This window comes from Chiloscyllium punctatum, chromosome 17 (genome assembly GCF_047496795.1).
Source record: "Chiloscyllium punctatum isolate Juve2018m chromosome 17, sChiPun1.3, whole genome shotgun sequence".
Classification (NCBI taxonomy): Eukaryota; Metazoa; Chordata; class Chondrichthyes; order Orectolobiformes; family Hemiscylliidae; genus Chiloscyllium; species Chiloscyllium punctatum.
The window spans coordinates 72,283,740-72,296,603 of NC_092755.1; the positions used below are offsets into that span (position 1 = coordinate 72,283,740).

At 43.2% G+C, this 12,864-nt stretch overlaps 1 protein-coding gene across 1 annotated transcript; it reads right to left on the reverse strand.

The window, feature by feature from the left end:
- Positions 1-8,200: 8,200 nt before the first annotated feature.
- LOC140487702 (hydroxycarboxylic acid receptor 2-like) lies at positions 8,201-9,535 on the reverse strand. The gene has a single exon (XM_072586968.1). The coding sequence runs from the start codon at positions 9,520-9,522 to the stop codon at positions 8,473-8,475; it is 1,050 nt and encodes a 349-aa protein (XP_072443069.1). The 5' UTR covers positions 9,523-9,535; the 3' UTR covers positions 8,201-8,472.
- Positions 9,536-12,864: the final 3,329 nt, after the last annotated feature.

The following is a 12,864-nucleotide window of genomic DNA, read 5'->3' on the forward strand; positions in this document are numbered from 1 at the left end:
GCCAGCTTGCCCTGGATTCCATGCATACTAACCTTCCAGAGCAGCTTACGATGTGGAACCTTATCAAAGACCGTACTGAAATCCATATAGACTACATCTGCTACCTGCCCTTGTCAACCTTCCTGGTCACTTCATCAAAGAACTCTAACAAATTTGTGAGGCATGATCTCCCACTCACAAAGCCATGCTAACTACTCCTAATCAAACCCTGTCTTTCCAAGTGCATGTATATCTTATCCCTCAGAATCGTCTCAAGTAACTTATCCACCACAGATGTTAAGCTTACTGGTCTATAGTTCCCACGCTTTTATTTGCAGCATTCTTGAATAATGGCGTAACATTCACTACCCTCCAGTCTTCCAGAACCTCACCTGTGGCTAACAATGATGCAAAAATATCAGCCAGGGCCCCTGCACTTTCTTCTCTGGCCACTTTCAGTGTTCTTGGATATACTTGGTTAAGACCAGGAGATCTTCCCACCTTCATACATTCTCATACATCCAACACCTCCTCTACTATGACATGGGTTTGTCCCCAAGATATCACCACTGACTTCCCCAAGTTCCCAAGTCTTCATGTCTTTCTCCATGGTAAACACATAGGAAAGATATTCATTGAGAACTCCATCCATCTCCTGGAGTTCTACAGATACATGTCATCTTTGATCCTTGAAAACAGATACCCTTCAAATTAGACACCCTTCAAAATAGACACCCTTCACATCCATCTGCTTCTACTGACCCTGAAAGCAACTGCACATTTTTGTTGGCAGTTGAAGTTATCGCAAGTGCATTATAGTCTATAAGCAGGCAACTTTGATGTAATCGAATATTGGGTTATGCAACAGGTTCTGCTCTCCGTACTCTGTTCCATAATTGCTGAAAATAGTTTGTTTAAAGAATTAATGTTGATAACTTTCAGACATAAGTCTCAAAAGAAAATTGAATAGCTACTTGAAAAGGAAAAAAGTATGGAGGGCTATTGTGTAGGAGCCAAAGTGTGGAGTTAATTAGATGGCCCTTTCACAGGCACAATGGGATGAATGATTCACGTCAGATGCCATATCAATTGCCCATCACTCCTCCCGAGAACATCTGGACACCAAGAACAATTACGTAAGAATCCTACTCATTGACTACAGTTCAGCTTTCAACACTATTATCCCCTCGAGACTGATTACTAAACTTAGTGATCTCAGACTAAGCCCCACTCTCTGCAACTGGATCCTCAGTTTCCTGACCCACAGGCTACAATCAGTAAAGATTGGGGACAATATTTCAACCTCACTAACACTCAATTCTGGAGCCCCCCAGGGGTGCGAACTCAGCCCCTACTGTACTCACTGTATACCCATGACTGCGTTGCCAAATACCAGACTAATGCCATTTACAAGTTCACTGATGACACCACCATAGTCGGTTGAATCTCAGATGGCGACAAAACAGATTACAGACGGGAGGTGGAAGACCTGGAAAAATGGTGCACTGAATACAACCTAGCTCTCAATGCCAGCAAAAGCAAGGAACTCATTATTGACTTTCAGCGGAATGTTACTCATGCCTCCCTACACATTAACAGCACAGTGGTGGAATGAGTGGAGAGTGTCAAGCTCCTGGGAGTGGTCATCCACAACAAGCTTTCTTGGACTTTTCATGTTGATGCACTGGTTTCAAAGGCCCAACAACATCTCTCTTCCTCAGGCAGCTGAGGAAATTTGGCTAGACAGCCAAATTATAGGTGAGCCATTGAGAGCATTCTGTCTGGATGTATTACTACCTGGTATGGAAACTACCATTCAAGATCGGAGACAGTTACAGAGAGTGATGAACTCAGCCCAGACAATCACAAAGGCCAATCTCCCATTTATAGAATCCATCTACCAGGCCCGCTGTAGAGGAAAGGCCGGCAGTATTCTAAAAGATCCATCCCACCCTGGCAATGTTTTTCTACAGCCTCCACCATCGGAGAGAAGGTACAGAATCCTGAACACCCATACCTGCCAGTTTCACAACAGTTTCTACCCTACTGTTGTTAGAATACTGAATGGACTCACAAACTCTTAACATTCACCTGTACCTGTGTTTTTGATTTTGCCGCTGTTTACGTGGTGTTTAATATCTATGCTACTTAACTCTGTGATCGGCCTGTATTGCTCACAAGACAAAGCTTTTCCTCGATACATGTGACAATAAATTCAATTCAATTCAATTCAGTGATCTCCTGTAATGTAGAACTTGATGAAATTGAATGAACTGGTGACAAACACAAAGATTAAAATACTTTTATTGATCAGAGTTGAAATCAATTCTTAAAATTACTACACCACTATAAATTGCAATTAAAAAATTATTTAAAAAAACATATTTACAGGATACAAATCCTACTGCAATATATGTGGCCAGAAAAACACATACATTTCACTGTGTCTCCAGAAAGAGAGCTAAAGTATGAACAGACCATTATGTTCACTTCTGCAATTATTTTAGTGCAGCTTGTGAACAAATTATATGTAACTCAAGATAAAAAAAAGGTAAAATTGGAACAGGATTGTCTCTCACAATACATTCATTAACAGTTATGGTATTGTTTCTCCCAATCCAACTGGACTTCTATAACAATTTTGTATGGTTGAAAAGAAGAATATTTTATCCAACATTTTATTCATTCTGTCCTTTCAATTATTACATCTTTCTTTGCTTAACACCTCATCTTTTGTGAAATCTAAATCACTTTGATATGCCAGGTCCCTGCAACTGTCATATACTTTCTCGGAAGAACAACCCATAGCTGAAATTAACATGCTTAAAGCATCATCTGCAAATAGTCCCATCATCTTTATTTTAAATATGCAACCTGGTTACAGGAAACGATAGATTCACAGCATTTCATGGAAAGCTCGATTTAATTTTAGGAAACTGATAGATTGCAATTAATTAACCATTACTTGTGGTATAGTATGTGGTAAGGTTGTTGATCCGCAGTTTCTGTTTCTCCTCCCCATGGCTACATTTCTGAATATTATGTTGATCTGAAAAAGGAAACTACAGAGCGTCAACTTTACATCTGTAGGAAGCAAAATGCGCTAAATAGGTACCTTATTGATAATGATCTGGTTCAGCGATCAGCATGGATTTGCAAATGGGAATTTGTGTTTAATTATGTTCTTGGAGTTTTTAAAAAAGATGTTTGTAGTAAAATTGATAAATGGGAGTTAATGGATCAGAAGATTTTTGATCAGTGAATTTTTCCCACAGGAGGTCGGTTACAAAAATGAAAGCATATGGGAAAGGAGGTAATGTACCGGCATGGATAGAAAACAGGAGTAACAATAAATGGGTCATTCTCACACTAGCTGGTGGGGGTACTGTGAAGATCAGTACTTGGGGCCCCAGCTGTTCACAATACACATCAATGATTTAGAGTTGAAACCAAATGTAAAATTTCCAAACTTGTGACTGATACAAAGCTAAGTGGGAATGTGTGTTGTGAGAAAGATGTAAAGAGGCTTCAAAAGGATTTGGAAAGACTCAGTGAATGGTCTACAGCATGGCAGACAAAACATAATGTGTAAAAATATGAAGTTATCTACATTGGCAAGGAAAACAGATGTGCAGAGTATTTCTTAAAAGGTAAAAGGTTTTGAGGCACCCTTGTCAATACGTCACTGGGGGTTAACAGACAGATGTAGCAACTTTTAGTGCAAAAGGATTTGAGTACAGGAATCCTAAAGTCATGCTTCAAACGTATAAAAGATTGTATACATTGCACCTGGAAGTGTCATCATCTCAGGAGAGATATGATAGCCATAGAGGGAGAGCAATAATGGTTCATCAGACTTGTTCCCGGAATGATGGGACTAGTGCAATGAAGAGAAATTGGACAAACAGAGCCTCTATTCTCTACAGTTTCAAAGAACAAGAACATCTCATTGAAACTTACATAGTACTTAAAAGAATTGGACAGTGTTGATTCAGGTAAGATGTGTCCCCTTGTTCGAGAACAAAATAAGGTCAGAGATGATGCAGCTCAGACACTTGTAAACTTAGGAATCCTCTACCATGGAGGGCTGTAAAAGCTCAGTCTTTGAGTATGTTTAAGGTAGAGATTGATAAATTTCCGATCGCTGGTGACACACAGGGTCATTGGATGGGGTGGGTACAAGGCATTTAAGTATTCCATCAGCTATGATCTGTATTGAGTGATGCGGCAGCCTCAGCAGGCTGAATGGCCTTCTCTTGTTCCTATGTCCTTATGAATTTAATCAATCAAACAAAGTTTTGTACAAAGTCTCATGAGCTTAAAACATAATAAATCAATGGTCAAACCCTATTTATCCGTATTTATCCAAAATGCACACAGAAGTTACACAAAAGTTATAAAGGTAGAAATGAGCTCTCCTTGTATCCATCTTCAGGAAAAATCATGCTTCCCAACCTCAAATTATATTTGGTCATTTTTAGCTTTTTAAATTGATTCATGGGATCTCAGAATTAGAGTCAAACAGTCATAGAGTTCTTTCATAAACAAGCTCTCTCTCATACACTCGCACACTCACACACGCACCCTCTCACAGACTTACACCCCTTTACACTCACACTCACACACATACACACATTCTCTGACACACTCTCATACCTCCCCATGCCCCCACTCCCCACCCCGAACATGCACACACACTCATATAAGTTTTTAGGGTGAATCTGTACTTGCAGAATTACATTTTAGTTTGCTCAAAAGCTGCATGAATCCATGTCTGTAAATCCCTTTTTTAGATTAGAATCAGTCTGAACATTGGAGCACAGACAGTCTCACACAGGGCACCTCACACCTTCAATACATTATCTGGGCCAATATGGCACCTATTGTTAAAGTTCATTTGAGAACATAACTTAAGGAAGTTCTTTGATTTATATCTGAAAGAACTAAAGCCAACATGCCCATTCCAAAAGATGAGAGACTTAACAAATAATCCAAGTCTTTTTCAATTTATAATTTCAGTTACATCACACTGTAAACTTTTGCATAAATTCTGTGTCCTATCATCTTATACACCACAACCACCTGATGAAGTAGCAGCGCTCTGAAAGCTAGTGCTTCCAAATAAACATGTTGGACTATAACCTGGTGTTATGTGATTTTTAACTTTGTACACTGGCACCTCCTTTTCATAGAGATATACAGCATGAAAGCTGACCGTTCAGTCCAAATCATCCATGCTAACCAGATATCCTAAATAAACCTAGTTGCATTTGCCAGCAGTTGGCCTATGTGCCTCTAAACCCTTCCTATTCATATACCCATCCAGATGCCTGTTAAATGTTGTAATTGTCTCAGACTCCAACACTTCCTCTGACAGCTCATTTCATACACACACTGCTCGCTGTCCCTTAGGTCCTTTTGAAATCTTTCCCTCTCACCTTAAGCTTGTGTCCTCTACTTTTGGGCTCTCCCACCCCAGAGAAAACACCTTGTCTATTTGCCCTATCCATGCCACTCATGATTTTATAAACATCTATAAGGTCACCCCTCAGCTTCTGACATTCCAGGGAAAGTAGCCCCAGTCTAGTCAGCCTCTCTCTATAGCTAAAACTCTTCAACCCAAGCAACATCCTTGCAAATCTTTTCTGAACCCTTTCATGTTTCACAACATCCTTCCTACAGAAAGGAGGCCAGAACTGCATGCAGTATTCCAATAGTGGCCTAATCAATGTCCTGTAAAGCCGCAACGTGACCTCCCAAATCCAATGCACTGACCAATAAAGGCAAACATACCAAATGCCTTCTTCAACAAACTATCTACCTGTGACAACAGTTTCAAGGATATATGAACCTGCACTCCAAGGTATCTTTGTTCAGCAACTCTGCCCAGGATCTCACCATTAACCTGATTTGCTTTTCCAAAATGCAGCACCTCACATTTATCTAAATTAAACTCCATCTGCCACTCATTGGCCCATCTGATCATGATCCCATTGTATTCTAAGGTAACCTTCTTCACTGTCCACTACACCTTCAATTTTGGTGTCATCTATAAACTTACTAACTATACCTCCTATGTTCACATCCAAATCATTTATATAAATGACAAAAAGCAGTGGACCCAGCACCGATCCTTTTGGCACTCCAATAGTCGCAGGTCTCAAGTCTGAAAAGCAACCCTCTAACACCATCCTCTGTCTTCTACCTTTGAGCCAATTCTGAATCCAAATGGCTACTTCACCCTCTATTCCATGTGATCTAACCTTACTAACCAGTCTCTCAGTAGGAACTTCATCAAACATCTTACTGAAGTCAATTTACATCATGTCCACTGCTCTGCCCTCATCAATCCTCTTCGTTACTTCTTCAAAAAACTCAATCAAATTAGTGAGACATGATTTACCATTCACTAAGCCATGCTGACTATCTCTAATCAGAGTCCTTTCCTTTCCAAATACATGTAAATCCTGTCACTCAGGATTCCCTCCAACAACTTGCCCACCACCCATATCAGGCTCACCAGTCTATTGTTCCCAGGCTTTTGCTCACCACCCTTCTTAAACAGTGGCACCACGTTAGCCAACCTCCAGTCTTCCAGCACCTCACCTGTGGCTATCAATGATACAAATATCTCAGCAATCACTTCCCTAGCTTCCCACAGAGTTCGAGGGTACACCTGATCAGGTCCTGGGGATTTATCCACCTTTATGCATTTTAAGACATTCAGATCTCCTCCTCTGTAATTTGGACATTTTTCAAGATGTTGCTCTTTATTTCCCCACATTCTCTACCTTCAGTATCCTTCACCACAGTAAAAAGATAGCATTTATTACCCATATTTAATAGCACTTGAGACGGTGATGGTCTTGAACTGCTGCAGTCCATGCATTATACACACACCTACAGTGCTGAGGAGAGGAGGTTTTAGGCTTTTTGCCCAGCGATGATGAAGGAAGTCAGGATATGTCTGACTTGGAAAATAAGTCACAGTGGGTGGTTTTTCCACATTTCTGCTGCCCTTATTTTTCTAGGTGCTTGAAGTCAAAGGTTTGGAAGATGCTGTTGAAAGAAATTTTGGTGAATTGTTTGCATTGCTTCTTGTAGATTGCACACACTGCTACCACGATGTGTCAGTGCTCAAGGTTTTCAATATAGAAGATGATTAATGGGCTGCTTTGACCAGTCATTGGAACTGTACACACCCAGACAAGTGGGAAATATTCTTTGAATTGTCCCTTTCTTGATGGTGGAAAGGCTTTGAATGGTTAATCATTGAGCTACACATCACAGAGTTCCCAGACTCTGAACTACTCTTGTAACAATAATATACTATTGTTGGGCCAGTTACTTTTCTGATCAACACTGATTCTTGAATGTTAACAGTGGGTGATTCAATGGTGGTTAGACGTAATTAGCCCGACATTCATGTGAATCAGTCTTAAGTGCATTATTTCTGTAAAAGAGGAACCTGAAGCCCTCTTTTGGCCCTCTTGCACAATTGCTATTCAATCAGACAGAAACTTTGTTCTATTATCCTGAATCTGGGTTGTTTAGCAGTTGGTTTATATTTTAATTCAATAAACATTTTTTTCCCAAAAGCACTGCTGTAGACTCAGGAGGAGCTGGAGTGTAATCCTACATGTCTAAGCAGTAAAAGTTTATAGTTCCTCCAGGTTCCTCGCCTTGTGTAGCAGGCCTCATCTGCTGGTGGAGCTATTTAGATTCATGGTATCGGCTGTGGGAGCAAAGATTGTGCTTTGTTGTCTCATCTGATTCAGTTCCCTGTAGAAACTTGTGCAGAGTTAATGGTAAAAAGATGAGGGAGTTTCAGCAATTCAAACTACGGCACAGAATTCTCTGACGGAAGTCCCAAACGTTTATATAGTTTTCTCAAAGTCCTTAAGGTGCCCATAGTGGAACGCGGGACCTTGGAGAAGCTCGCAAGCCATTAAAACCAAGCCACTATTAAAACTGAGCTGGCTTTCTGTAGTTCCAAAGAATAAAATGAGCTACTGTACTGTCAAGCGAGTCATTCACTTAGCCAAAGACTGCATCGTTTCTTGGTTGATATTGCAGTCACAGGCCACAGATGGCTATCTGAAAGTAGCAATCATCAAAGTCATTGTGCAGGAAAGTGCAACTGAAATGGTCGAATTGTTCTAGAGACAGCGTTGCCCAATCTCACACCAACTGTGCGGAAAGCGATACGTAACTCTCACTATCAGCCCTCAGCGATGGCTCCCAAAAAGAACAAAAAAGCAAGCACCAATTTCATTTCTTATTAAATGTACATGTCGATGGAGTCCCATTCCGTTACATTTCTATCTAGAGATCTCCATATTCCTCTGTAGACCGCTGCAAATGTGGGGCTTGTTACGTGCACACTGGGGTTTTTTTTTTGAAAAACAAGTTACCTGATTTGTAAAGAAATATGTTTCAGGATGGCAGACAGATGTCTGAGCCAGACAGAACAAGTTGTAACTGACGGGCAGCTCAAAGATTGTCTATCATCTCAGTTTGAAATTGATCACAGATATTGTCAGCCGAGGACAATTTCGAAGATTCAATCGATTGTTTTCCTTTCGCCTGGCCTGCTGGGTTTGGTTCCAATTCGATACATCTTAGTTTAAGAGCAACAAGAGCTTTCTTCAAAGAATCTTTGAAAGTTGAGCTCGAAAAGTAATAAATCACTGGATCGAACACACTGTTCAGGTAGGTTATGCACAGAGTATCGTAAAATATCTGAACGGCTGTTTCATTCAAGTAGCAGTTGGCAGGGCTGATGTTCTTCGTGATTAACACAGCAATAACAGCAATGTTTGTGGGTAAGAAACAGAGCACAAACACTGCAGCCACAGCGATCACAAGCTTCATCGCTCTTTTGTATTTACGCCTTATTTCAGTTTTCATCTGGGTTAATTTACGGATGATGCGAGACGTAGAGAAGAGGATAATCGAAGACGGGATAGCAAACTTAAAAACAATGAAAACAATATCGGTCCAAATGGCGTTAATCGAGTGACGATCGTGGATGTGAACGGGTTCACAGAATGTCCGATTGTTGTGCCTGAACTTGTGGCATTCAGTTAAAAAATGCAACGAGATGGCCACGGCCAGAACCCACAAGCTGCCGGCCACCTTCACTGCACACCTTGTGGGCATCTTGTTCATCCTGTGGTGAGGGTGGACCACTTTAAAATACCGATCGATCGCCATAACGGTGAGGAGAATGACACTGGCCGTGCGATTTAAAAATATCATGAAGATCTTCAGACGACAGGCTACATCCCCAAAAATCCAGTTCTTCCCCCGGATGAAGTAGTCTGCTCGAAACGGTAAACAGCAGATTAACAGAGTGTCTGCAATCGCCAGGTTCAGTGAATAAACTGTGTTGGGTTTCCAGGATTTGACATGAAAACTGAAGATCCACAAAGCAACCACATTTCCAATAAATCCCAGGATAAAGGTTGTAATAAGTATTGGTGGATTGTAGGAGGAATTAACGTCTTCAATAAAATTGCAAGCCTCGGTCCCGTTGCCCATTGTAGTTTAGCGACACCGTACAGTTACACGGGAATATGAACTAACTCAACAGTGCTAACCCAAGTTCTTTACATTCCGTTGTGGGTGGGGCTTTAATGTAACCAGAATAATAGAGGTCTGTTACATACTGTACCTTGGAAGCGCTATATAATTTAAATAGGCAAAAGTGAGGACTGCAGGTGCTGGAAACCAGAGTTTAGATCAGAGTGGTGCTGGAAAAGCACAGCAGGTCAGGCAACATCCGAGGAGCAGGAAAATCGACGTTTCGGGCAAAAGCTTTTCATCTGGAATAGAGGCAGGAAGCCTCCAGGGTGGAGAGATAATGGGGGGGGGGGGGGAGGGGGCTGGGGAGAAGGTAGCAAAGAGTACCATAGGTGAATGGGGGTTGGGGATGGAGGTGATAGGTCAGAGAGGAGGGTGGAGTGGATAGGTGGGAAGGGAGATTGTCAAGTAGAACAGGTCATGGGGACAGTGCTGAGCTGGAAGGTTGGAACTGGGGTAAGGTGGGGGGAGGGGAAATGAGGAAACTGAAGTCCACATTGATGCCATGAGGTTGAAGTGTTCCCAGGTGGAAGATGAGGTGCTCTTCCTCCAGGCTTCGGGTGGTGAGGGAATGGCGGTGGAGGAGGCCCAGGACCTCCATGTACTCGGTAGAGTGGGAGGGGGATTTGAAATGTTGGGCCACAGGACAGTGTGGTTGATTGGTGCGGGTGTCCCAGAGTTGTTCCCTGAAGCGCTCTGCTAGGAGGCGTCCAGTCTCCCAATGTAGAGGAGACCACATCGGGAGCAACGGATACAATAAATGACATTTGTGGAAGTGTAGGTGAAACTTTGATGGATGTGGAAGGCTTCTTTGGGGCCTTGGATGGTGGTGAGGGAGGAGGTGTGGGCGCAGGTTTTGCAATTCCTGCGGTGGCAGGGGAAGGTGCCAGGATGGGAGGGTGGGTTGTTGGGGGGCGTAGACCTGACCAGGTAGTCACGGAGGGAAAGGTCTTTGCGGAAAGTGGAAATGGGTGAGGAGGGAAATACATCCCTGGTGGTGGGGTCCGTTTGTAGGTGGCAGAAATGTCGGTGGTTAATCCAAATGTTGGTAGGGTAGAAAGTGAGGACCAGGGGAGTTCTGTCCTTGTTACGGTTGGAGGGGTGGGGTTTGAGGGTAGAGGTGCGGGATGTGGATGAGATGCGTTGGAGGGCATCTTCAATCATGTGAGAAGGGAAATTGCAGTCTTTAAAGAAGGAGACCATCTGGTGTGTTCTGTGGTAGAACTGGTCCTCCTGGGAGCAGATACGACGGAGGTGGAGGAATTGGGAATACGGGATGGCATTTTTGCAGGAGGTAGGATGGGAAGAGGTGTAATCCAGGTAGCTGTGGGAATCATTGGGTTTGTAAAAAATGTCAGTGTCAAATCGGTCGTCATTAACGGCAGAGGCGGAGGAATTGGGACCGACTTGACACCACATTCTGCACCTCCACCTTCAAACCCCACCCCTCCAACCATAACAAGGACAGAACCCTCCTTGTCCTCACTTTCCACCCTACCAAACTTCGGATTAACCTCCAACATTTCCACCACCTCCAAACGGTCCTCACCACTGGAGATTTATTTCCCTCCCCATCCCTTTCCGCTTTCCGCAAAGACCGTTCCCTCCGTGACTACCTGGTCAGGTCCACGCCCCCTAACAACCCACCCTCCCGTCCTGGCACCCTCCCCTGCCACAGCAGGAATTGCAAAACTTGCGCCCACACCTCCTCCCTCACCTCCATCCAAGGCCCCAAAGGAGCCTTCTACATCCATCAAAGTTTCACCTGCACTTCCACAATTGTCATTTATTGTATCCGTTGCTCCCGATGCGGTCTCCTCTACATTGGGGAGACTGAACGCCTCCTCGCAGAGCGCTTCAGGGAACAACTCCGAGACACCCGCACCAATCAACCCCACTGCCTGTGGCCCAACATTTCAACTCCCCCTCCCACTCTGCCAAGGACATGCAGGTCTTGGGCCTCCTCCACCACCGCCACTCCCTCACCACCCGATGCCTGGAGGAAGAACACCTCATCTTCCACCTCGGAATACTTCAACTCCAGTGCATCAATGTGGACTTCACCAGTTTCCTCAGTTCCCCTCCCCCCCACCTCACCCCAGTTCCAACCTTCCCAGCTCAGCACTGTCCCCATGACTTGTCCTACCTGATAATCTCCCTTCCCACCTATCCGCTCCACCCTCCCCTCTGACCTATCACCTCCATCCCCACCCCCCCCATTCACCTATTGTACTCTTTGCTACCTTCTCCCCACCTCCCCATTTATCTCTCAACACTGGAGGCTTCCTGCCTCTATTTCTGATTAAGGACTTTTGCCCAAAACATCGATTTTCCTGCTCCTTGGATGTTGCCTGACCTGCTGTGCTTTTCCAGCACCACTCTATAATTTAAACACCCATTCGCCACTAAATCTCTCAACTGTATACAGTGAGGTTGGTAATGTATATTTGGCTAGACATAGTCTCAGAACAATATAATTCTAGGCATTAGACATTCATGGGTTAATTCACTTTCTCACTACTGCATTTTCATTTCCCATGTGAAAAGGAAACATTTGGGTAAAGTTGACTTATATAAACTGCTGATCAAACTGACTTTTATTTTTGTTTCAAGCAATGCATTTCTTGATCTGTAATTTGCAACCGTACTGAAACTTTCCAAGAAAACACGTTGGGAACTTTCTGCCGCATACATATTAACCCCTAGTGCGAGAACCTCCATTCATTTCTCCCGGCACTACATTAAAGACAATGAAAGAACTTCAAGTGGCATAATTCTTCTGAAACAAGTGTAAAATGAAAGATTGCCTTAATTGTACAATGTTTTTGATTGTTGAATGATGTATGTTTTGCCCACTTCTGCAGTGGTTTTATCATAGGGGCTAATGGAGAGGAACCTTGTAAAGGCACTGGGCCTCTCAGCTATCAGCTGGAGAGCTGGCAAGAGCACTGCATCACCTGTTTTAGGAAAGGACTGCCTCATCTTATTCCATTCTGGAACCCAAGGGCAGAAGACCCTATTCCCAACCCCTCTGAAAAAAACACCAAGAGCAAATGTGGGATCTTTATTGAACAGCAGCAGCACCACGGAGGTTTCGACAGCTGTCAATACTACACCCGCCCAAGTCCCAGCATTGTCATTGAAACTCAAGTCATAGAGTCGTAGAGATGTACAGCATGGAAACAGACCCTTCGGTTCAATTCTCCCATGCCGACCAGATATCCTATATAAACCTATCCCATTTGCCAGAACATGGCCCATATCCCTCTAAACTCTTCCTATTCATATACCCATCCATGC